The 21,971-nt window shown below is 31.9% G+C and overlaps 2 protein-coding genes, 1 non-coding gene and 1 pseudogene across 5 annotated transcripts; all 4 read left to right on the top strand.

Annotated features, from left to right (window-relative positions):
- The first annotated feature begins 2,641 nt into the window (after positions 1-2,641).
- LOC146939158 (putative lipid phosphate phosphatase 4) lies at positions 2,642-8,696 on the top strand. Of its 2 annotated transcripts, XM_085752940.1 has the most exons (8): positions 2,643-2,787; positions 3,887-4,087; positions 4,303-4,390; positions 5,896-6,005; positions 6,354-6,447; positions 6,555-6,743; positions 6,878-6,937; positions 8,335-8,696. In XM_085752940.1, the coding sequence occupies exons 2-8, from the start codon at positions 3,896-3,898 to the stop codon at positions 8,463-8,465; spliced, it is 864 nt and encodes a 287-aa protein (XP_085609066.1). In that variant the 5' UTR covers positions 2,643-2,787; positions 3,887-3,895; the 3' UTR covers positions 8,466-8,696. The 2 variants fall into 2 exon arrangements, with proteins under 2 accessions (XP_085609067.1, XP_085609066.1); XM_085752941.1 differs by lacking the exon at positions 6,878-6,937 and having other exon boundaries at positions 2,642-2,787.
- Positions 8,697-12,957: 4,261 nt separating this feature from the next.
- On the top strand, positions 12,958-16,369 carry LOC146939157 (gamma-interferon-responsive lysosomal thiol protein-like). The gene is made up of 5 exons (XM_085752939.1): positions 12,958-13,235; positions 13,480-13,545; positions 14,203-14,343; positions 15,693-15,785; positions 15,979-16,369. Exons 1-5 carry the CDS (start codon positions 12,984-12,986, stop codon positions 16,186-16,188), a joined length of 762 nt encoding a protein of 253 aa, XP_085609065.1. The 5' UTR covers positions 12,958-12,983; the 3' UTR covers positions 16,189-16,369.
- Positions 16,370-17,389: 1,020 nt separating this feature from the next.
- Positions 17,390-20,326, top strand: LOC146939156 (gamma-interferon-responsive lysosomal thiol protein-like; annotated as a pseudogene). Its single transcript, XR_015031567.1, has 5 exons — positions 17,390-17,669; positions 17,769-17,834; positions 18,338-18,478; positions 19,646-19,738; positions 19,852-20,326. The product of XR_015031567.1 is annotated as a gamma-interferon-responsive lysosomal thiol protein-like (transcript).
- A 434-nt stretch (positions 20,327-20,760) lies between these two features.
- On the top strand, positions 20,761-20,842 carry TRNAS-CGA (transfer RNA serine (anticodon CGA)). The gene has a single exon. It is a non-coding gene; the product is annotated as a tRNA-Ser (tRNA).
- Positions 20,843-21,971: the final 1,129 nt, after the last annotated feature.

Genomic DNA, 21,971 nt, shown 5'->3' with positions numbered 1-21,971 from the left:
ACTAGGTCAAATGATGAAAAGAACAACCATCAAAGATCACTCACATTTGAACCAAAGCTTCTACTAAATTTTCTGATGAACACGATTGATATCAAACAGGTCTGCCTATAACTCTGCTTAAAAAGCACAAGCGATTCCAAGAGAGAAATCAAAGTAATTTGTGCTTCCGCCAATAGAATCCCTCAAACTCTGCAAGCTCATGAGTACTTTCAACAACCAATTCAGTGTTAATTTTTATTCAACCATAAGAAAGGAGAAATTATATGTCTAAAATAATGATAGGAAGTTTACGAGGGTAACAACATAAACTATGACAAATTAAAAACAATTTAGAGTATATTTCTCTATCATAAAATATCTATAGTATTATGTTTAAAAAAAAGAGTCTATGGAACTATGTTTTTCATTACTATTTTTTGAATGTTTGATTCCTTATTTAATCATTTGATTTTTTATTCAAAAAACTCTCTCTATATTTTTTTTTGTTACACTCTCTCTCTCTCTCTCTCTATATATATATATATATATATATATAAAAGAAGAGATCCGTTGACAGCAGGTGTAAGTCTTATAAGCTGAGCAAAATCGGGTGCCATTTTTGCCAAATCGGCTGCTGATTTTAGCCCTCCTGCAACCATGAATTTTGAGTCACTTTCAACAGTGAGAAAAATACAATCGGTGAGACCGTGCACTTTTAAACGAATAATTGTGAGCCTTTCGATTAAACAAAATCAATTAATGAGATTTGGTGTCTAACTTAAGTTTAACACCTGGTGTCAGAGGATCCTGACTATATATGAGAAGAGATCCATTGACTCCAAGAGTAACTCTTTAGAGTTACTCCAAATCATGACCCTTCATTTTAATAGTAATTAATATGATTAATTATAATAATTGTTACAATGAGGCTCTTTCATCTCTAAACATGTGTATTCCCAATTCTATTATATTTGTACTCTTAGTCTCTTAACGCTTTTGATTTTTCAATTTTCGAAAATCAATTTATCCTCTTTACAACCTTTGACAATGCTTCTTGTTAGGGTTTAATTGATGAACAATTTTTTATTTTATTTTTCTACAGATTGAGTTGATGTGTGTTGTAAGACCTCGTTTCATCATCTTCGATTCGCAAGACAACATGATTACCACATTGCCTTCAATTTCATTAGCTATTTTTATTTAACACATATTGTGAATTGAGTTAGGATATTGTCTTCGGTAAATTGTAATTTGTGCTTCTATCATAAGTGGCATGTGGTTCCCTTCACATGTAATTCTCTTAATCTATACAATTACATCTTTCTTTCATGAAAGTATTTTGTCAAAAAATAAAAATAAAAAAATCTTGTAAGGAGATGACATACACATCAGGTTTATTAATCGCCATGTGCTAAATTATTCGAGGGCAAATTGATTTGTATCAATGGTGTTTATTGGTCTGACTTTAGACTTCAGGAAGAAGGAGTAGAAAAAGTCTCGCCGCAACAATTATCATAATTAATCATAGTCATTAATTACTATTAAAATGAAGGGTTATGATTTGGAGTAACTATAAAGAGTTACTCTTAGAGTCGAGGGGTCCCTTCTCTCTCTCTACACACACACATACATAGGGGAATGTTATAACACTCAACCACTATTATGAAAGTGGGTTTTAGCAATGAACACCTTTTATATTTGGACAAACAACCCCAATTTTTCCTTTTAAAAAACAAGTGAGCTGAAAGGCAATTATGCAATTCAATAATTTAATTTATTTATTTCTTATTCCACCTTTTCTTGAAATTTGAATGAGGAGAAGTAATTTGTTTTTTTTCTTCCTTGCCAATTCTAAAAACATGATAGAGTTTCCAATTTGATAAGTTGTAAGGTTTTCCGAAGGCGGTGCATCCTTTGATAAGTTGTAAGGTCTTTCGACGCAAATGGAAGTCATTGAGACTGCGTAGAATTTATGGAAGTCATCGAAACTGCGAGAGTCTTCGTTGTCAGAGACTGAGTATCCATTAGATCACAAATCTACTTTTTATCAACTTTCTCACAGCGGCGAGGAAGACAATGGAAGTGAAGGATGTCGAAACGAAAGATTTAGGATCGAGGATGAGATTTGTGAAGAGAAGAGGAAACATAAATTGGTTGCAAGAACTGGAAAAAAAAGAATGAGTTGAAAACTAAAAACAAAAGAGTATTGTAATGGTGTAAAATAGTTTTTTTTAATTAATTGGTGTAAAGTAGATTGGGTGGAAACGAGTTAATATTAAATTATTAAATTACATAATTGCCCTTCATCTTACTTGCTTTTTAAAAGAAAAAGGTTGGTGTTTTTTTGCCTAAACATAAAAGGTGTTCATTGGTAAAATACATCTTTATAGAAGTGGATGCATGGCTTATACCGTCCCCCCCCCCCCCCCCCCCCCCCCACACACACACACACACACACACACACACAGAGAGAGATATGTGTGTGTGAGAGAGAGAGAGTACGTAAAAAAATCTTAGAGGAGGGAGTTAATAATGCTCATAATTATTTGATTATAAGTAGTTTAAGAATTAATTAAAATAATTAATAGATATCATATAAATGCATAGTAATCGAGATTAGTAATTAACACTTTATTCTAATTTTAGATGATAAGATGCAATTATTTCTCTAATCATTCATTAGACTATTTCATTATGTGATGTTCTATCACATCATTACTTTGGACATTGGCCTTGCGGTTTGCAGAGCGCATGTCCCTTAGATTTCTCCTTAAGCTTTGTGTTTAAAGGTTTGTTTTTATCTTTAAGGTATGCATCTCTTAACTAATTTATCAATACCTTTCGATTTTATTGTTTTAATTATTTCTATGCTTTTGAATCTCAATGTCATCAATGTTTACGTGATATGCCATAGGAGGAATTTGTTTTTCGTACAGTCTGCGAGTAATACATCATCATGTCTCTTAACGATTATCTTTGGATGAGCGATGAGTTTTGAAAAATCATGGCGACACTGTGATTTTGTTGAATCTACAAAGAACATGTTTGGAGCAGTGTTAACAATATCATTTTCAAGGCTGAATAATGCAAATTTACCATGACATTTAAAAGCTACAAAATAGAGCTTCACTGTGGCTAATTTTGATTTTGATAATCCTACCATCAATCCAGATATACATTTAGCATTTATTCAATCTATAACAATAATTTCACTAATCATCGACATGAGATTTGTAATATATGTCTATCAATATTTACGAGGATATGTATGAGAATATCTATTTTAATAATTGATATGTTGTAGTCGGACTCCTTGTGCCATAATATGAAATTGATTTAGGTCAATTATACATGTTTATATTTGTTGCAAGTTTACCATAATTACGATGTGCATTGTATTTTCAGCAACAACTAAATTTTAAAACTTCAGAATAGTATGTGTTTGGTTGGTATCCCTTTCCACGTAATCACTGCATGGTTCCATAGAAGCTTCATTTGTAATCTTCTAAATTTAACGACGATATTTCATTGTGATGCAAGGAAAAAAAATGAATTGGATACAAATACAAACATAGTGATGATTAATATGCCATTAAAATTTCGTCGAACTTGTCATGATTCTAAACATGAAAGAAACTTAAAATTCATTTAGACTTTGAAAATTTTTACTATTAATTTTGTATTTATTGTCTTTATATGTAGATTTTTGAAGCGCTTAGAAGCAAACCTGTGTAATTTTAAATTATGTTGTAGAACCCATTTTATTTTTCCTCTATTGTTCATTGTAAGAATAAAATATGTTGTCAAGATAAAAATGATAAAAATTTATTTGATACTTCAATGATACTAACATATAACACATATATTAGTACTGAAATATCAAATGACAATTTTTTTGGTAATAAAGTTGGAAAAGATGGCTTCACAGTCACCAGGAGCAAAGTTGGCATTAGCTCATATGCGTGATTGGTTGATTATATTGGCCCTTGCTGCTATGGATGGATTATTGAATATGATAGAACCTTTTCATCGTTATGTTAGTAAGGACATGATGCAAGATCTTATGTTTCCATTTAAACAAGACACTATACCCATGTGGGGTGTCCCAGTAAGTACTTATTTTGATTCCAATGATCATGTTTTTGGATTAACAATAAATTTAGCAAACTCACGGTGACATCTTGATTTGGATAAGGTTTTAAATTGTAGTTTTTGATAAAATCACAGTGATACACCGTGATTATGCTAAATTCATTGTCATTTTGAATATGTACTTTATAATTTAAGGAAACAACCTTTATTAAATGTTATTCCTTGAAACAGATCTTGTCAATTTTCATCCCAATTCTCATCTTTATTGCATTTTACTTTGTCCGAGGGGATATCTATGATTTACACCATGCAACATTGGGTATTTTCTTATCCTCAATTTTTTATTGTTTTTATTAAAACTTAGGGTCATGTTAACTTGTGCCCTTAGGGCACATGTTAAGCAACCTAAAAGTAGAAATTGTTTCTCAAATTTTGTGCATTCAATTAGTTAAAATTCAAAAAGTTAAATTCAAATACATTAATTACAACAAAACATTTCTATTTTTACTTCTTAACTTGTGCCTTGAGGGCACAAGTTAACATTAGCCTAAAACTTATTAGGCAAAGTTGCTCTTGTAGTCTCTTATATTAATTTCAATTAACAGTTAACGTTCTTGTCATTCATATTTTTTTTTTTCGATTTTGATCCTTTATCTTTTTAAATATGTCAATGATATCCCTTTTTATATAAAAAATCTAAAAACCTTACAAACTCATCCTGAAAATCATAAATAAACTTAGATCCTCATACATGACCTAAATTTTATTCTTTGTGGACAATAACGAAACACCAAAATTGCAAGATTGACACATATGAACTCTCAATTTCTCCCAAAATCTAAACGAGCACTCTCAATGGGGTTATGCTATGATATTTTCCTTCTTGCTGATTTCTTTCAAGTGTTCTAAATAGAGTGGAAAATATATATAAAAAAAAAGGATAGTATTGTGTGGTTGGATTAAAAGGTATTAGTGAAAAGTAAGGTGGGAAATATATATAAAAAAAAATATAGGCTAGATGTATAGATGTATTATATTTATGATTTTCAGGATCATAAAAAAAAATATAGGCTAGATTTATGACCTTACAAACTCTCTCCGTGTCACAATTATTGTCGCTTTAACATTTTTTTCTTTTTCTCAAAATAATTGTCACTTTACAATACCAATGCAGCATTTATTATTTTTTTTCCATTATTATACCCTTATTTATTGAATTTCATCCAACATAACTACTCCACTAACTACAATTAATAAGGGTGTTTTAGTAAATGTAACTAATTTTACCATTGAAATCAACACAATTAATCATTTCCTTAATAACCGTGCACAAACCTTAAACGACTAATATTGTGAGACGGATGGAGTAGAATTTTTATGGTTTGAAGAGTTTAGTTTATGGGTTGTAGAAAAATCAAATATTGGCACCAAAGGATTTGAAGAAATCAAATGTTGGTACCAAATGAAGAAAAGGAAGCTCTATGATTAGGCATGTGAATGAGTATGATGATTGAAATAAAGGGGTGCCACACTTGTGTGTTTTCCTTTGCTTAAAATAACAAAAATTATGAAGATGAAGATTGGAGACAATGAAAAAGATAAATATTTTTGTAATTTTGGGATTTTTTTTATGAAGATAAATTTATGTGTTTTTAGATGAATTTTTTTAAAAGGATAACGACGTTGACATTTTAAAAATAAATAATTAAATCGGAAAAAAATAAAGGATTGGAACCGCAAGAGCAATTTTACCAAATTATTATATTGTTTATGTTTTACACTTTGTGTCACATTGAAACCACTTATTTGGTTTGGTATACTTAGGTCTCTTGTTTGCTAGCTTAATAACTGGAGTTATCACGGATTCCATTAAAGATGCCGTTGGTAGACCAAGACCAAACTTTTTTCAAAGGTGTTTTCCCAACAAAATACCGGTATGTTTTTGTTCTTACTCTTAGTCTTTCTAAAACTTATTTTGTAAGAAAATCATCAGTTTATGCATTGATATTATTAGGGTGTGGTAGTAAGAATTGAATTTATTATTTGATGTTGGTAAGTTTAGTCTCTGAAATTGTCTTAGGACTTTGGTTACCGGGTTTCAAACCGAGTTTCTGAAGGTTGAAGAGAGAAACTCTCAACCAAGTGACTTCTCGGGAGACAGACAAATTGTCTTAGGACTGATGCAATTGAATGTGCTCAATCTATATAATTTTATAGATCAAATCGAATAAACCTATAATTTCCTAAACTAAGTTGAATATTTACTCTTATTGGTTCATCAGGTGTTTGACAAAGAAACTGGTGATGTTCTTTGTACTGGGATTAAGTCAGTTATAAAAGAAGGATACAAAAGCTTTCCAAGCGGTCATACATCATGTAAGTAGTAGATCATATCCATAAAAAAAATATATTGTTTTTTGTTATTGTAATGGAATGAATTGATCTTTAATTTGGTGATTAATTAATGATTTAACCAAATGTAGGGTCATTTGCTGGTCTTGGTTTCCTTTCATGGTATTTATCAGGAAAAATTAGAGTGTTTGATCGTAGGGGCCATATTGGCAAATTGAGTATAGTCTTGCTTCCTTTACTTATTGCTGCCCTTGTTGGAATTACTCGAGTAGATGATTACTGGCATCATTGGACTGATGTGTTTACTGGAGGTCTTATAGGTCAGTAGCTACATTAATTTATCTTGTAACATCATAATTAGATTCATAATATAATGCATTACATTTGATCTTTATTTTTTCTCTATAATAATTTCAGTTTTATTAACTCGCTAATTTGATGTGTTGCTTTTTAGGAATTACCGTGTCTTCAACATGTTATTTACTACTCTTTCCATTTCCCACTTATGCTCATGGTACGTATTATTGTAAACAAGAATTGATGCAAAATACAGTAGTAAAGGTGGTGGCATTATATCGTTTAATTTATCTTCACTAGTATCTTATTTACCATGTTTTTCTTTTCTCCATTGAAAAGTACCTCCAAATATTCAAATTATGAGTACTCTTTATTGTTAATATTAATATGAGTACTCTCTAATACAACTAGAGAAAAATAACCAAATATACACAAATATTTTTTTTTTCTTCTGTTGAGGAAATACACAAATATATGTTAGATGGTAGTTAAGTAAGTGAATTGTTTGACTATGTTTTGATGTATTTTTTAAACTATAGATTATAAGGGTAGTTAGGCAATGTAAATTAATTTGCCACTAACTTAAAATGAATGTTTAATATTTTGTCATATCACATAACTAATAAAAGGATATTTTCACCCATTTGGGTTGATCTAGCGGTTGGCTTGGGATATTGGAGTGTGTTCCTCTCAAGGTCTCAGGTTCGATTCCCTCTGGTGTCAATTTCGGTGGGCAAGTCCATACAGAGTTTTGCTCTGGTTTAGAACGGGGCACCCGCAAGTGGTGGATTGGTCCCCTCAGATTAGTCGGTTCTTGGATCGATACCGAGTTTTAAAAAAAAGGGTATTTTCAAATTAAGTGCATGACTTAAAAAGTCAATGATTTTTATTGGATATTAGTGATAATTTGCTTTACACGAACAATAAATATCCAAAACTAAAAAAACTTTAATATAATCTAGCGGAAAGATGGACACTAGCATGTCCATCTATCAGTTTTTCTAGTACGCTTAATTGCATACAAAATGTGATATCATTTTGAGCAAATACTATGATCAAATATTTGAAAAATAAGATTAAAATAAACTATTTTAATTGTTTCAAATATTGTTCCTATTTTAATGGGATTTGACTAAATTTTCAATTTAATTCCTCAAAAATAACTAATTTTTAATTATTTTAAATTCTTATTATAGTAGCGTTGTTCCTATTTTAACGGGATTTAATAATTTTAATTAACAATTTGAAAAATGAAGTAAAAGGATAAAATTGTATATTTAATAGTTTAAATGAAGGATATAATTGAAGGTGAAAAATCCATCTCAAAACCATGTATCCACCTTATATATATATGTATAAATAAATTTCCTCAAAAAGGTGTAAATAAATAAATTTTAAAAACCGTTTTATAAAATAAAACCTTATCTATTTTTATTTTGTTTTAAAAATATGAAACACTTTTACAATACAAGTTAACTTCTGGGCTCAATTTTTTTTTCTTTTTAATTTGTTAATAACTATTTATTGAAAAAAAATTAAAAATTGAATAAGTTTTTTAAAATAGTGATCAAATAGTTGATTTTCTTACTTCAATTGTCTTATCTAAATGTGTAGGTTGGGCTCCTCATGCATTTTTTTACATGTTGAAAGAGGGTGAAAGTTCCCAAAGAGAGAATCAAACTCCATCATTTGTAAGGCTAGAAGATTCCTCCTTAGAGATGGATAAAATGGAACGTGGGAAATAATGTACATGATTATGATTTTATTCATTATTTTTATTTTTACGAGATCTTAATTGTTTAATGATAGCATAGCAGTAGCAACAAATCTTCATCGTTTTTCTTCTAAACTTAAAAAATGAAAAACACAACATCATTTTGATAACTATTAAAATATTTTCATAAAGTCTCAGTGAATTTATCTCAAATGGTAAAGACATTGTATAAATATATATGGATCGAGATTCGAATCCCAAACACTTCACTTATTACACTAGATTACTTAGATTACTTGACAAGTTTTTTTTCTCCATAAAAAACAACTATTTAAGGGAGTGTTCTCAATCTTACTTTATTTGTACCTTAATTAAAACATTAATTAAACATATCCACCCTACAATTTACATAATATTAAAATAAGAGTTCCATGCTTCCACATAGGATTTTTGTCTTTCTTGTCAATACTTTCTCATAACAATAAACATTTTCATTAAAATAACTTTGTTCAATAAATATCGATAAATATAAAATTGGGCAGTGCTATATTTCCCGAGAGAATATCCCACGAAATGGTCCCGAATCACTGTTTGGCCATATAAAATGAGTGTTGTCCGGAAAAAACGGGGTGCTGTGTTTACTAAGCGGTGCAGTCAAATAATTATCAAGCAGCATTGAATCATCATGCAAAATCAAATGGATAGAAATTGGCCAGCTCATTAGTGGAATTTCAAGAATTTTGGTTTCGCTGAATCAAGCATTACCCTATAAAATTTTGGACTCACTATTTAATATTCATTTAATTTAGTCATTAGTCCTATTACTTTAACATTTCGTTTAAGTTGCTAATGGTATAAATAAATCAGTGTCGATTCAAAAATTGATCCTATAATAAAAAAATTGATACATTTTGCTTAAGTCTTCACTATTTCCCCCAATCTTTTTTTTTCCTTCCATATCTTTGTTTTTTTGGCCATTTCTTTTAAATTATAGACTTGAACTGAATAAAGACAATTAGCACAACAATTGGTTAGACCAAGAGTGCAGGGGTTTATGCTCAGAGAAATAGGGAAAGACAAAATGGAAATATCCATGTGAATGAGAGTGAGAAGGGATAAATGTGAAATGAATTCTGTGAGGGAAGTATGATATAACGAGGTTGGGTGGAAAGAGAAAGGTATTAAGTAGAATCACCTTTCTATAAACACTTAAGTCTTAATTATTTTAATCAATGTACAATTTTTATTATAAACATGTATGATATGTCAAGTGTGAGTTAAAGTTCCACATTTGATGAAAAAGTTAAAGTTGAGAAATATAAGAGTGAAAGGATCCATTAATCAAATTCTTTAAGGTTTTAACGTAAATATGTGGTGTCCAATCTTACTTGAGTGGTTGCTCTTGTCCAATATGATGATCCAACCAAGTGGGCGAGTGAGAGAGATTTCTGGTGCTCGATCATGGACACGGAGAGTCTCACACTTAAGGGAAAGATATGATTTGTTAGATGTGAGCTAAAGTCTCACATGTCGAGGTTGAATAACGTATAAGTGAGAGGACACATAAATTCAATGCCTTAAGGCTTCGGTGTCCAATCTCACTTGTGTGATTTCTCTATGCCTAATGTGATTGTGCAAACCCAATAAGGCTCCCCCCTCAATAAAATTGATCATTAGGCACCTATGATTGCTCACAAGCACCTCAAACTCTTGAAAATTCCTCCAACGGCATTGAACTCTCGTTCACTGCTAAAAGATTGTTGGAACAATAGTTTTTATTTTCAATTCACACACTATATGCTCCAAAATGCATCCTTTTGAGCCAATAGATGAATCATATTGTCTCTTTTTGAAGGTGAGAAAAACACAAGAAGGGGAGTTGAATGGTGTTAGCTTTTTCTTCGTTTTCTCTTAAGCTGAAAACACTGATCAGAAGCAGATAGAGTTCTACTTCTGAAGTGATGTTCAGAACTAAATGCAGCGGATAAAACAGAGAGAGAGAGAGAGAGAGAGAGAGAGAGAGAGAGAGAGAGAGAGAGAGAGAGAGAAGAAAGACACAAAACAATTATACAGGTTCCTTCCACAAACCGGAAGTAGTCCTGTCCCCTTGCACTTCCAAGAAGAGTTCACTAAAATGTAATATCTGATTACAAATGCTCACTGCTAAAACTAGCAAGAGACTTAAAACTACTCAAGCACAACTGCAAGAGATTTCCTATGCTCCTGAACACAATCAAGAGACTTCATATGCTCAAGCACAACTGCAAGAGACTTCTATTCAAACAGAATTACAAAGAAAAATGTTTGAGGTTGAACACTTGATATACAGTCAGTGGTGTTCACAATACAAATCAGATACAGACTCTTAAGACTCTAGAATTTTTAAGCTATGAAAGTTGTTAAGAAATTCTAAGTGAACTTTTGATGCAGAACAATTTTGACAGAGTTTTGGCACTTGTAAATTGTTGTTGAGTCCTTGCCATTCTCTAAGTCTTCACTCCTTTATATAGAGGTGTGAAAGAGACGTTGTGAAATTGCCAGCACATCAAAATAGAGTCGTTTGAAGCTTTGATCAATCACCAATGATCTTTTGCCTGATATGGTTATTGTCCTATGAAGGATCAATTTCAAATCCATTCCAAGTCTGAAGGAACATCGTTGCAGGCATAGCTGTTTTTCTTGTCCTGTAGCAGTGACAAAAACAGAGTAGTGGAGGTAGTGGTTGTACACTTCGTACAATTGTACTTTGTCAACGCTCTTCAAAGAACAAGCATCTAATGCCTTCAAATCCTTTCAAAATAGTTGTTGCTTCACTCTTCTGGTCTTCTGCAATGCTTAGATGAGATCAAATCCATTGAACAACCTTTGAAGCTTTAAGTCTCTCATCTTCTGATGAACTTCAACTTCTGGTGATCTTCAGCTTCTGATGAGGTGCTTCTGATGAACTTGCTTCTGATGACGTCATCACATCACTTCATGAGCACTTTAACTTCAGATGCACTTTGACTTCAGATGCTTCAAGCTTCATTTTGTTGATTCCATTGCTCTCTTTTGTTCTTTCAGAACTTTATGAAGATATAAAATTTTTGTCTATTGTCCTGTACACTTGAACAAATATTAGCATATCCAATTGACAATTTTTAATACCTTGTTATCATCAAAACTCTAAAGGGTAGTGTTCAACATATTTTGTTCCAACACTTTTAATCAAGTATTTATAACAATCTTCCTTAGTCTCCCTTAAATTCTCTAACTCTCTACGACATTTATCTTTCTAAACCGCATTCGCATTTGCTTACTCCACTTCTCTAATTATGTCCTGGATTGATTCAAACGATCCAGACATGTTGACCCCTAGCGTTAGCTCGAGTATCTGTAACTACTCTATGTCTATGCAACCCTTCCTCCTTCATCCATTTGTTCTTAAATCGGACAGGTATTTAGATTCTCCTTATATTGCCTTCAAATAAGTGCAAAATGATCGGTGATTGATCGAACCTATATGCCACCAGATTAGATAATTGTGAATTTGGAAATATGTGAAACCATGATTGTGTAGCCATTGCTCTATCCAATCTCTCATACACCCTATCCCTCTTCTCCCTCCTATGCACTCAAGTAAACTAATATCATATAAGCGGGATATCAACTAAACCGCTTTCCTGCACCAGCTCCCTAAACCCTCTTATAAGCCATGATGGGTGTCCCATTGTGATCATTTTCTCTTTATTTGATAAAGTATCATTGAATTCTCTCATAATACACTATAGAAGAGAATTATCTTGTGCTAAAGTACGAAGTAAATTTCATGAATCACGTCGTCTTTCATCTTCTGAATAGCTTATAAAGGCTACCGAATCGCCAAGTTAAAAAAATGTTGATTTTGAATGTCCATGTTAAATAGAATTTTATATTAACTCTTATTTCGTAAATATAGGTGATTATTTTGTACTCCCTCCGGTCTCAAATGTAAGAAACTTTTCACTTTTTAGGTTCATTCAATAATTGATGTATGTGGTCCATATTATATACCACATACATCAATTATTGAATGAACCTAGAAAGTGGAAAGTTTCTTATATTTGAGACCGGAGGGAGTAGTAAATATTATATACTAGTACAACTAACAAATTTTTCTTCAAAAAACAAATTTTTAAAGATATTTTTTTTTATAAAAATATCTGAAAGCCAATAAATATCTCCTTTTTATTTTTTGAGAGGACCAATAATATAAACATCTTCTTAATGGACACATTATTACACTAATTTTCATATTTTAGAGTGATTCTTTTAGCAATATTTAGATAATATTCTATTCTTTATTTCATTTCACATCATCCATCTATTATCATATTGAATTTGTCACAAAATATCCTGAATTGAATACACCCTTAATGTGGACCAAATTCATTGACACGTATATATTTTCATCCTGCTTTCTTTGTCTCAAGTCATACGTCGGGTCCCACTTGACATGCAAAAATCTAGTTTCTTATACTTCTCGAATTAATCTACCTCAACTCAACCTTCAAGATTCACTATTACAGCCATGGTTTCTTCAAACACGTTTTCTCTTTCTCTAATCTTATTCCTCTCTTTCTCTTCCTTATTTTCTCCTTCTCAATCCCACAACAAAGTTTCCTTAGAATTGTATTATGAAAGCTTGTGTCCTTACTGTGCCAATTTCATAGTCAATTACTTACCTCAAATATTCCAAAATGACCTTCTCTCAATCGTTGACCTTAAACTTGTTCCTTGGGGTAATGCAAAACTCAAAGGTAACTCCACCATTGTTTGCCAGGTAATTTCCTCTCTTCTCCTATATATATATATATATATATATATATATATATATATATATATATATTGCGCTCTGGTCTCCAATATAAGAAAGAAAAAAGTCAAACAAAATAGTGTATTGGTTCAAATTTTTAACCAGATACATCAATTTTGTTTGACTTTTTCTTTGTTTATATTTGAGAGAGTAGTATATTATATATGATTTAATTAATTAATTTGGGTTTGGTGATTGATGAGAATTGCAGCATGGTCCAGATGAGTGCTTGCTGGACAGGGTTGAAGCATGTGCTATTGATATCTGGCCTCAACTGGTAACAATTGCTTTGCCCCTTCAATAATTAGAGAGATACTAGATAGAGACTGTTATTAGTGCTACTTTTATTAATCATAATTTCTCTCTAAAATAAACTATGATAATTAGTATTAATAGTTGGAAAAAAAAAAGAGCAGTTGGTTGGTAATTCATAATTTTCATAAACTTATGACTTGTTTGGACTGACTGATTTGACTTGAGTTTACCTACTGTCATAAGCACTTGTGAGACTGTCTGGTGGAGCTCGTGGAAACAACTTATGACATGTCCATATTTTAATTTCAACTTATTTCCATAAGCTTTACAAGATAGCTTATGCATACAAATTATAGAGTATAAGAAGCCAGTTTGACTTTATTCTTCCTTTGCTAAAGAAATATACTATAACTATACACAAGTATTTTTATGGTAAGCATGTATGCTATTAACACTTAATTAAGTTGTGTATAGTATAATTCATAATCCATTCAAGGCCAATTAATATTGGAAATGACTTTGGAGTTATGTTCTTTATCTCTTTATGTGTCTGTTTTGTCTTGCATGCAAACTAATGGGAAATTAAATGGTCTTATTTCTTTTAGTTCATTATAACAATGCTTTGTGTTTATTTCATTGTTATGGCAATTTCATTTATATGATTCTTGTCTTTCTGCAGAGCGAACATTTTCCTTTTATCCATTGTGTTGAGGATCTGTCGTATCAAGGGAAGCACACAGAATGGGAATCTTGTTATGAGAAACTGGGTCTGGATTCATCTCTTGTCGATCATTGTTATCATAGTGAGCATGGAAAAGAGGTTAGTGTTTTTTTTTTTTTTTTTTTTCTGATTTAGTTTTTATCCTTGAAATACCATGCTCTCGCAGAGATAGTAGTAGTGTGTATAATCCCATTTTCTGCCATTCTGAAATGTATTTGGGTGTTGCGGATTATTTTGAAAAACTTCTCTTCTATAATTATTGGTATGAGTCTTGAAGTTTTACTAACAATGCTAAATGAAACTAACTTATGGAACTTGAGAACAAGAATGTTTGAATGATCATATGAATGTAGAATTGGTGCGGTCTTCGTGATTCTTTATTTCAACTAGCTGTTACTGGTTCTATTACGTGAAACTTGGATTGAAGTCTAAACATACTATTTATTATTGAGTGAAATCCATGCAGGTAGGTCTCTCCGAATAGGTAGCGAACTCAACAATGAATTTCACCGAATGATAAAAAGTGTGTTGAAAATAGTGTGTTAAGAGAGTGTGTGTTCGTTACACTCTTCACTTGAATAGTAGATTTGGTCCTAGTAACAATGCTTTAATATGGCATTTGTTCTCTGCTGATCTACTGCTTGTTTTTCTTCTTTTTTCAGTGTTTACCCTCCGGTTCCTAGGGGAAAGGGGCCCTAGTAATCCGGAGTTTGGCCGGGAGATAAGTAAACATGGGCAAGATTGCTTGTTTTTCTCCTTGTTTTGAATTTTACAAAACACTGAAGCAGTGAAATATATGATATTTGAGTTCCGTTGTATTCTTAGAGGACTTGTGGATTCTTTGCTGTGATTTACTACCAAAAGATATGATAGAACTGTTAGATAATTTAATATTTCTTCACGATAATTTTGCAAAATCCTTTTTCAGTATATTGCCTGTCCTTCCTTAACTTGCAAAATGTTATCAATGCTGAAATTTTTTCAGGAAATTTTTACTATCTCAAGCAAAATTGTGATAGTCAATCTTGTGCTATTGACAATGCTTTTATCTAGCATTATAATGTCCTTGTCTACATCTAATCATGCATATCTAATGAAGTAGCACTTAAGGCAATTCTATATTAAACCTACTATAGGAGAACTTCCTCTGGTTTTGATTTCCTACAAAATTCCGAAACAGTGTAATATTGGTGATAAGCGCTTCTTTGATGCAACTTCTACTAAAAGATACTATAGATCTGCCAGTTAATTGCTTCTTTACATGGATATCTCTTCATGATAATCTTGAAAAGTCCTTTTTTCAGTGTTGTACAATACTTGCAGAATGTTAACACTCTATCTTGATGATTAAATAAAGATATGACAGATGAGCTTTTGATTCTATATACCATTGTTTGGCTGAATTTTTTCTCGCTCACAAGTAACTAACGGTTATCATCTTAATGCAGTTGGATCTAAAGTACGCAGCTCAAACAAATGCTCTACAGCCTCCTCACACGTATGTTCCGTGGGTAGTTGTGGATGGAGAACCACTCTATGATGTAAGTCTTGCAATTTGATATCTAGCTAAACATACACCTTATTTCGGTGCTTGAAATTTTCGCAACGCTATACATCTAATAAATAATATGACAATTAAAATTGATTTCACACATATATGGTGTATATTATGTAATGGATCATATTACATATGTCCTGAAACTCACATGAATTTGCATATTTCTCTTGTTGCAGGATTATACAAACTTCTTAAGCTATGTCTGTAAGGCTTACCAAGGCACCGATGCACCACAAATTTGCACCGAAGCATCATTTCTTAGTACTGTTCGAGAAGTGGAAGCGAAGACTAAGCATTCATTCTGTGCTAAGGAAAGAGTGATGCCAACATTGGAAAAAATAAGGTCAACCATTACCTCATGGATGAACTTTGTAGGTGCAGTTTAGATGTGCCAATGTTGTGTGTAACATAGAATCAGTTTGTTCATGTTCTCTTGTAATAATCCTTAGAAAACTGCAAATAAAACTTGTCGTGATTTAGTAGTACTTTCTCAGTTAAACATTGTTGTGTATAAATAATGTATGATGTTTGCAAGGGAAATTCAATAATTTGGATATTTCTCAGTTAGATATATTGTACATTGCTGCGAATAATGTATTTACATGATGTTTGCAAGGATAACATGGTATCCATGTCAGTGTACCACATCATCAGTGTACCGGGTTCGATTCCCAGGGGGTACAACACTTGGCTAGTGCGCATGCCTCTACGCACGAGCCGGATTAGTCGCCCACCTTTGGTGGGTCGGAAACCGATGTGAAAGCCAATAAAAAAAAAAAGAACATGACATAGTGCATGTTTGGTTCCACTTTTAGAGGACCAAAGTTGTTCCTGGATATATAGAGGGACCAAAATTATTTCTGGATATGTAAAATTGATTCTAACATGTTTGGTTGACGTCGAGTAAAATTGATTTTCCTTGAAGTTAGGATTTGCAACTTTTGGTTCTAAAACTGATTTTCACAGACAAATTTATAATTCAGCTCATTTTTACATGATTGTCTCCAAACACAAATCACTTTTAATGAGAATGACTTTTAACCAAAATCAATTCTACCTAATTAATTATATCAAAATCAATTATTCATACTGCACAATTATTCATACTGCACAACCAAACACACGCATAGAGACTAAAACAACATGAATCATAAATTACAGGAATGCAGTTAAAAAGTAAATTTTTACTAAATGATTACAAGTTAAAACTACAAAAATGACCATATTACCTTAAAAAAAACACAAATTACCTTAAAAAAAAAGAGAAATGATATTTTGACAACCACTTTTTGACAACTTTTGGACAACTTTCTCTCTCATACTCACATGATGTTGTTATCCTCTCTCTTCCTTTTTCTCTCTCCATTGTTTTTGACCAATAAGAAGTGAGAAAAACAAGGTTGTTAACAAAGTTGTCATCAAATGGATGTCAAAATATCATTACTCAAAAAAAAAAAACACTATCTTGTGTGGTTCAGAAACAAGACAAAAAAGAAGAAAAATGTTGTTCCAGGTGTTTAATGTTGGGTCCTACTCGTACCACGTATGCAAAAAATATAGTTATTCTTCTCAACTACTTTGAGATTCAGTTCACTGTTCAGCTATGGTTTCTTCTTCTTCTTCTTCAAACACTTTTTCTCTTTCTCTGATCTTATTCCTTTCTTTCTCTTCCTTCTTCTCTCCCTCTCAATCTCACAACAAAGTTTCCTTAGAATTATACTATGAAAGTTTGTGTCCTTACAGTGCAAATTTCATTGTTAATTACCTACCTAAAATCTTCAAACATGATCTTCTCTCAATAGTTGACCTTAAACTTGTTCCATGGGGTAATGCTAAACTCAAAGGTAATTCCACCTTTGATTGTCAGGTACACTCTTCAATTTCCCTTCATCTCCAATTTTTTATATATTTGATTATTAATTTATTAATTTTATTCTTGTTTGATGATGGATTTGAATGTTTGCAGCATGGTAAATTTGAGTGTTTGTTGAACACGGTTGAGGCTTGTGCTATTGATATCTGGCCTCAATTGGTAACAATTTCTCTGCCCTTTAACAATTGAATTGTGAAAACTATGAAATATGTTACCTGGAAATTATGTGTGGATTGACTTATTTGAGTTTACCTACTGGCACAAGTACATGTGAGATTGTTTGACAGAGATTATGGAAAGAACTTATGACATATTCGTAAGCTGATTTCAGCTTATTTTCATATTAGGATAACTTACGAAAATAACTTATAGCTTATACGAAAAATATTTGAGTTTATCTTATCTTTTGTTATAGAAAAAGCTTATATATAAGCACTCATATGATAAGTGTTTATGCCATTAACGCTTAATTAAGTTGATTATAGTACCTCATTGTTCATTCAATTTTTGTGAGCATGATAAAAAGGGGACCAAAGTAAGAATTAAGCCTTTTTAATGTTGCAGATATTTCTTAATCAGATTTTTCTTTTGGTTCATTATAATGTATCTCATTATTATAGCCGTATAGGTATTTTATTTATATGATTGTCTCCTTTTTGCAGGAAAAACATTTCTCTTTCATCTATTGTGTTGAGGATCTGGTGTATCAGGGTAAGCGCACAAAGTGGGAATCTTGTTTTGAGAAACTGGGTCTGGATTCAAAACTTGTTAATGATTGTTATCGTAGTGAACGCGGAAACGAGGTTAGTTTTTTATTTTGTTTCCCTTGAAATACCATGATCTCATTGAGATAATAGTGTGTAAATTCCCATTTTCTGTCATTCTATAATTTTTTGTATGAACCTTGAAGTCTTACTCGCACAAAGAAGAATGTTCAATTGAAAACTCGGTACGGATGCCAAGTGCCAACTAGCTGTTACTGGTTCTATCATGTGAAACTTGGATTGAAGTGACACTAGCAACGCACTACGTTGAGTGAAACCCATTTAGGTATTACCGATTAGGGAGAGGACCCCCCGACTTTGAATTTCACCCAATGATAAAAAGTGGTTGAAAATAGTGTGTTGGATACACTCCTCACTTGGATAGTGGTTTGGTGCTAATGACAATGCTTTGATCTGGCATTTGTTATGTGCTCATTTACTGCTTGTTTTTCTTTGATTCAACAAAATAAAATAACTAATGACAGTTTCTTTTTACTTATTCCAATAATCATCTCAAGAAATTGGTCCTAACCTTGCTTTTTACAGGACACTAGCAGTGTAAAATGACTTGTGGCTTCTTTGCTGTAACTTCTACTACCAAAAGATATAATAGAACTGCCAATTTATTATAGTTTCTGAACAGTCAGTCATATCTCTTCATGATAATTTGGAAAAAATCCCTTTTTCGATATATTCCATATCCCTAACTTGCAAAATGTTATCCAGGCAGTAACTAAGTTGTTATAGATGGGCTGAGTCTATATATCATTGTTGAAGTTTATTTATTCAGGAACAATTACCATCTCAAGCAAAATTGTGATGGTTAATCTAGTGATAGTGGCAATGCTTTTATCTAGCCTTATGGTATCCTTGTCTACTGCTAATCAGGCATATATCTAAAGAAGCATTTAAATCAATTCAAAACCTGCTATAGTAGAGATTCCTCTAGTTTTGATTTACAACGGAATTCTGAAGTATTATAATATTGGTGATAAGTGTTTCTTTGCTGCAACCACTACAAAAGTATACTACAGATCTACCAATTTATTGCTTCTTAATTAACTTGGCTCTTTCTTCATGATAATCTTGAAAAAAGTTCTGTGTATTTTTATGCTAAATAAAGATATGATAGACAAGTGTTTGAGCCATTTCATTGTTTGGCTGAACTTTTTTATCTCACAAGCTGCAATTACTATCTCGATGCAGTTGGAGCTAAAGTATGCAGATGAAACAAATGCTCTTCAGCCTCCTCACGAGTATGTTCCATGGGTAGTTGTGGATGGACAACCACTCTACGAGGTTAGTCTTGCAATTCGGTATCTGGCATGACACAAATGCTTATTTCAGTGCTTGAAATTTACACAACGCTATGCTTGGAACTTACATGAATTTGCTTATTTCTTTTGCTGCAGGATTATGAAAACTTCTTAACCTATATTTGTAAGGCCTATCAAGGCACCGATGCACCCAAGCATCATATCTTGGACTTAGTACTGTTCGAGGAGTGGAAGCGAAGGCTAAGCATTCGTTTTGCGTTATGGAAAGAGTGATGCCAACATGGGAAATAATAAGGTCAACCGTTGCCTCATGGATGAGCCAGATGAACTTTCTAGGTGAAGTCTAGACGCTCCAATGCGGTGTGTGACTCAAAATTAGTTTCTTCATGTTCTCATGTAATAATCCCTTGAAACTGCAAATAGAACTTGTCATGAGTATGAATTACTAGTACTTTTGCAGTTAAACACTGTTGTGTATAATGTATTTTCATGATATTTGTAAGTGCAATTCTATATTTTGCTTATTACCTAGTTTCAGTTGTAAGAACCTCCCTCATATGGAAATAAAAGGGTGCAAATATTGAATGGGAAAGACTGAAAGATTCAAAAGAAAGGGCTGGCTAAAGCCAAGAACATTGAGTTGTTTCATAAGAAGGAAAAAAATATTTAGATACCATAGGCCACTGAAAATTTCAGCTGCTGTTGCTTGATATGAAAGAAAGTGCAAAATGTTGCAAAACCATTCCTCCATGGAATGAAAAATTGGCACATTCATTATTAAATAATAAGGATTATTATATGAACTTCTTTTTACTATAAAAATATATAAATATGAAATTGGAAATGATTATTAATTTGATAATTTTCAAAAACATAAAATGAAGATTTCAAATAATGGAACCACGTGTCGTTGACGTAAAATGGTGACTAAAACAGACATCTTGATACAGGTTTCCAAAAGAAAATGTTAATGCTATTTTTTTCTACAATTAAATAAGTTTATCCTGTTAATAATACTATAAGCGAGGGATTAACAAACAAGACGTCGATATGTCCGAGTGGTTAAGGAGACAGACTCGAAATCTGTTAGGCTTTGCCTGCGCAGGTTCGAATCCTGCTGTCGACGATTTTTTATTACCTTTTTCATTTATTTTTAGTTTCTCGTTATTTCAATTTTCCAACCCCCTTTATTATATCTTTAAAGATTGTGCCACTATCAAAATTATAATTTTTTTTGTTTGTAATTCTTTCAAAATAAATCTATTATTATTCAATAGAATTTAAATTTTGAGATTTTTGAAATGTATTTTTTCTTACATGAACATTCCAAAAAATAATGATAAAAATTGTATTTTTTCTTACATGAACATTCCAAAAAATAATAATAAAAATTGCACAGAAATAAAATTATTTTGATGAAGGAATAAAATTGACTAATAATCTTTATTTTGAAGAACTAAATATTTACTATAAAATATTTAGAATATAATTATTTGATTCTTATATATTAGAGGACAAAAACAGTGATTCAATGAAATTGTTTGTATTGGACTAATGAAAGATGAAAATTGTTTTTCATTTAAATTTTTGCACCTTAATTCTTTACTCCCACTTTCAAAATTTCTGGATACAACATGAAAAACTATCAATATCTTTTTCGAAACAAATCCGGAAAAGTAGGATAAAGATTTTCGAAAATGTATACCAGTATACCACTATCAATATCATTAATTCATTTACACACAGGCTTCTGTGTTTGATCACCACTCAAGTCTTAACTGCCATTTAGGTCACAAGTTCACAAAATCAAGCACCAAAATAGTAGGGTACAAGAAAATGAAAACATAAAATTAACCTGAAGCTGTAATTTATAGAAACACCTTCACAAACACTACCAAAAAAAAAAAACACATTCACAAAAATATTTTAAATGATACCAAGGCTTATGTTTATGTTTATTGCAAGAATTCTGCTCTTCACCCAGCACATTTTGCTTGCGCTCTGCAGCCGTTCCAAATTTACCCTTGCGCACCTTAAGTAACGCTGCGCACTTTAACTCACGATGCGCAAGTTAAGTGACGCAGTGTTACTGTTTTCGTACAAAACCCATCAGTCCAAACTCCAAGCACCATTTTCTTTCCCTCCACCTTCAAAAACCCAAAAAGTGCGATTTTGTGGGTCAAAATCCTCATCCCAAATAATTGCAAATCGTCAGGAAGCAAGTTTCTACGCTCATCAAGCACCAAATATCAGGT

This window comes from Medicago sativa, chromosome 3, assembly GCF_051527215.1.
Source record: "Medicago sativa cultivar Bolivia chromosome 3, Bolivia_mono, whole genome shotgun sequence".
Lineage (NCBI taxonomy): Eukaryota > Viridiplantae > Streptophyta > Magnoliopsida > Fabales > Fabaceae > Medicago > Medicago sativa.
This window is presented reverse-complemented; position numbering and strand designations above follow the sequence as displayed.

Excerpts from the sequence above, each read along its gene's own strand:
- LOC146939158 (XM_085752940.1), top strand. The coding sequence starts at position 3,896 with ATGGCTTCACAGTCACCAGGAGCAAAGTTGGCATTAGCTCATATGCGT. Across the intron at positions 4,088-4,302 it reads TACCCATGTGGGGTGTCCCA|ATCTTGTCAATTTTCATCCC; the intron begins GTAAGTACTTAT and ends TCCTTGAAACAG. Across the intron at positions 4,391-5,895 it reads TTTACACCATGCAACATTGG|GTCTCTTGTTTGCTAGCTTA; the intron begins GTATTTTCTTAT and ends TGGTATACTTAG.
- LOC146939157 (XM_085752939.1), top strand. The coding sequence starts at position 12,984 with ATGGTTTCTTCAAACACGTTTTCTCTTTCTCTAATCTTATTCCTCTCT. Across the intron at positions 13,546-14,202 it reads TTGATATCTGGCCTCAACTG|AGCGAACATTTTCCTTTTAT; the intron begins GTAACAATTGCT and ends GTCTTTCTGCAG. Across the intron at positions 14,344-15,692 it reads ATAGTGAGCATGGAAAAGAG|TTGGATCTAAAGTACGCAGC; the intron begins GTTAGTGTTTTT and ends ATCTTAATGCAG.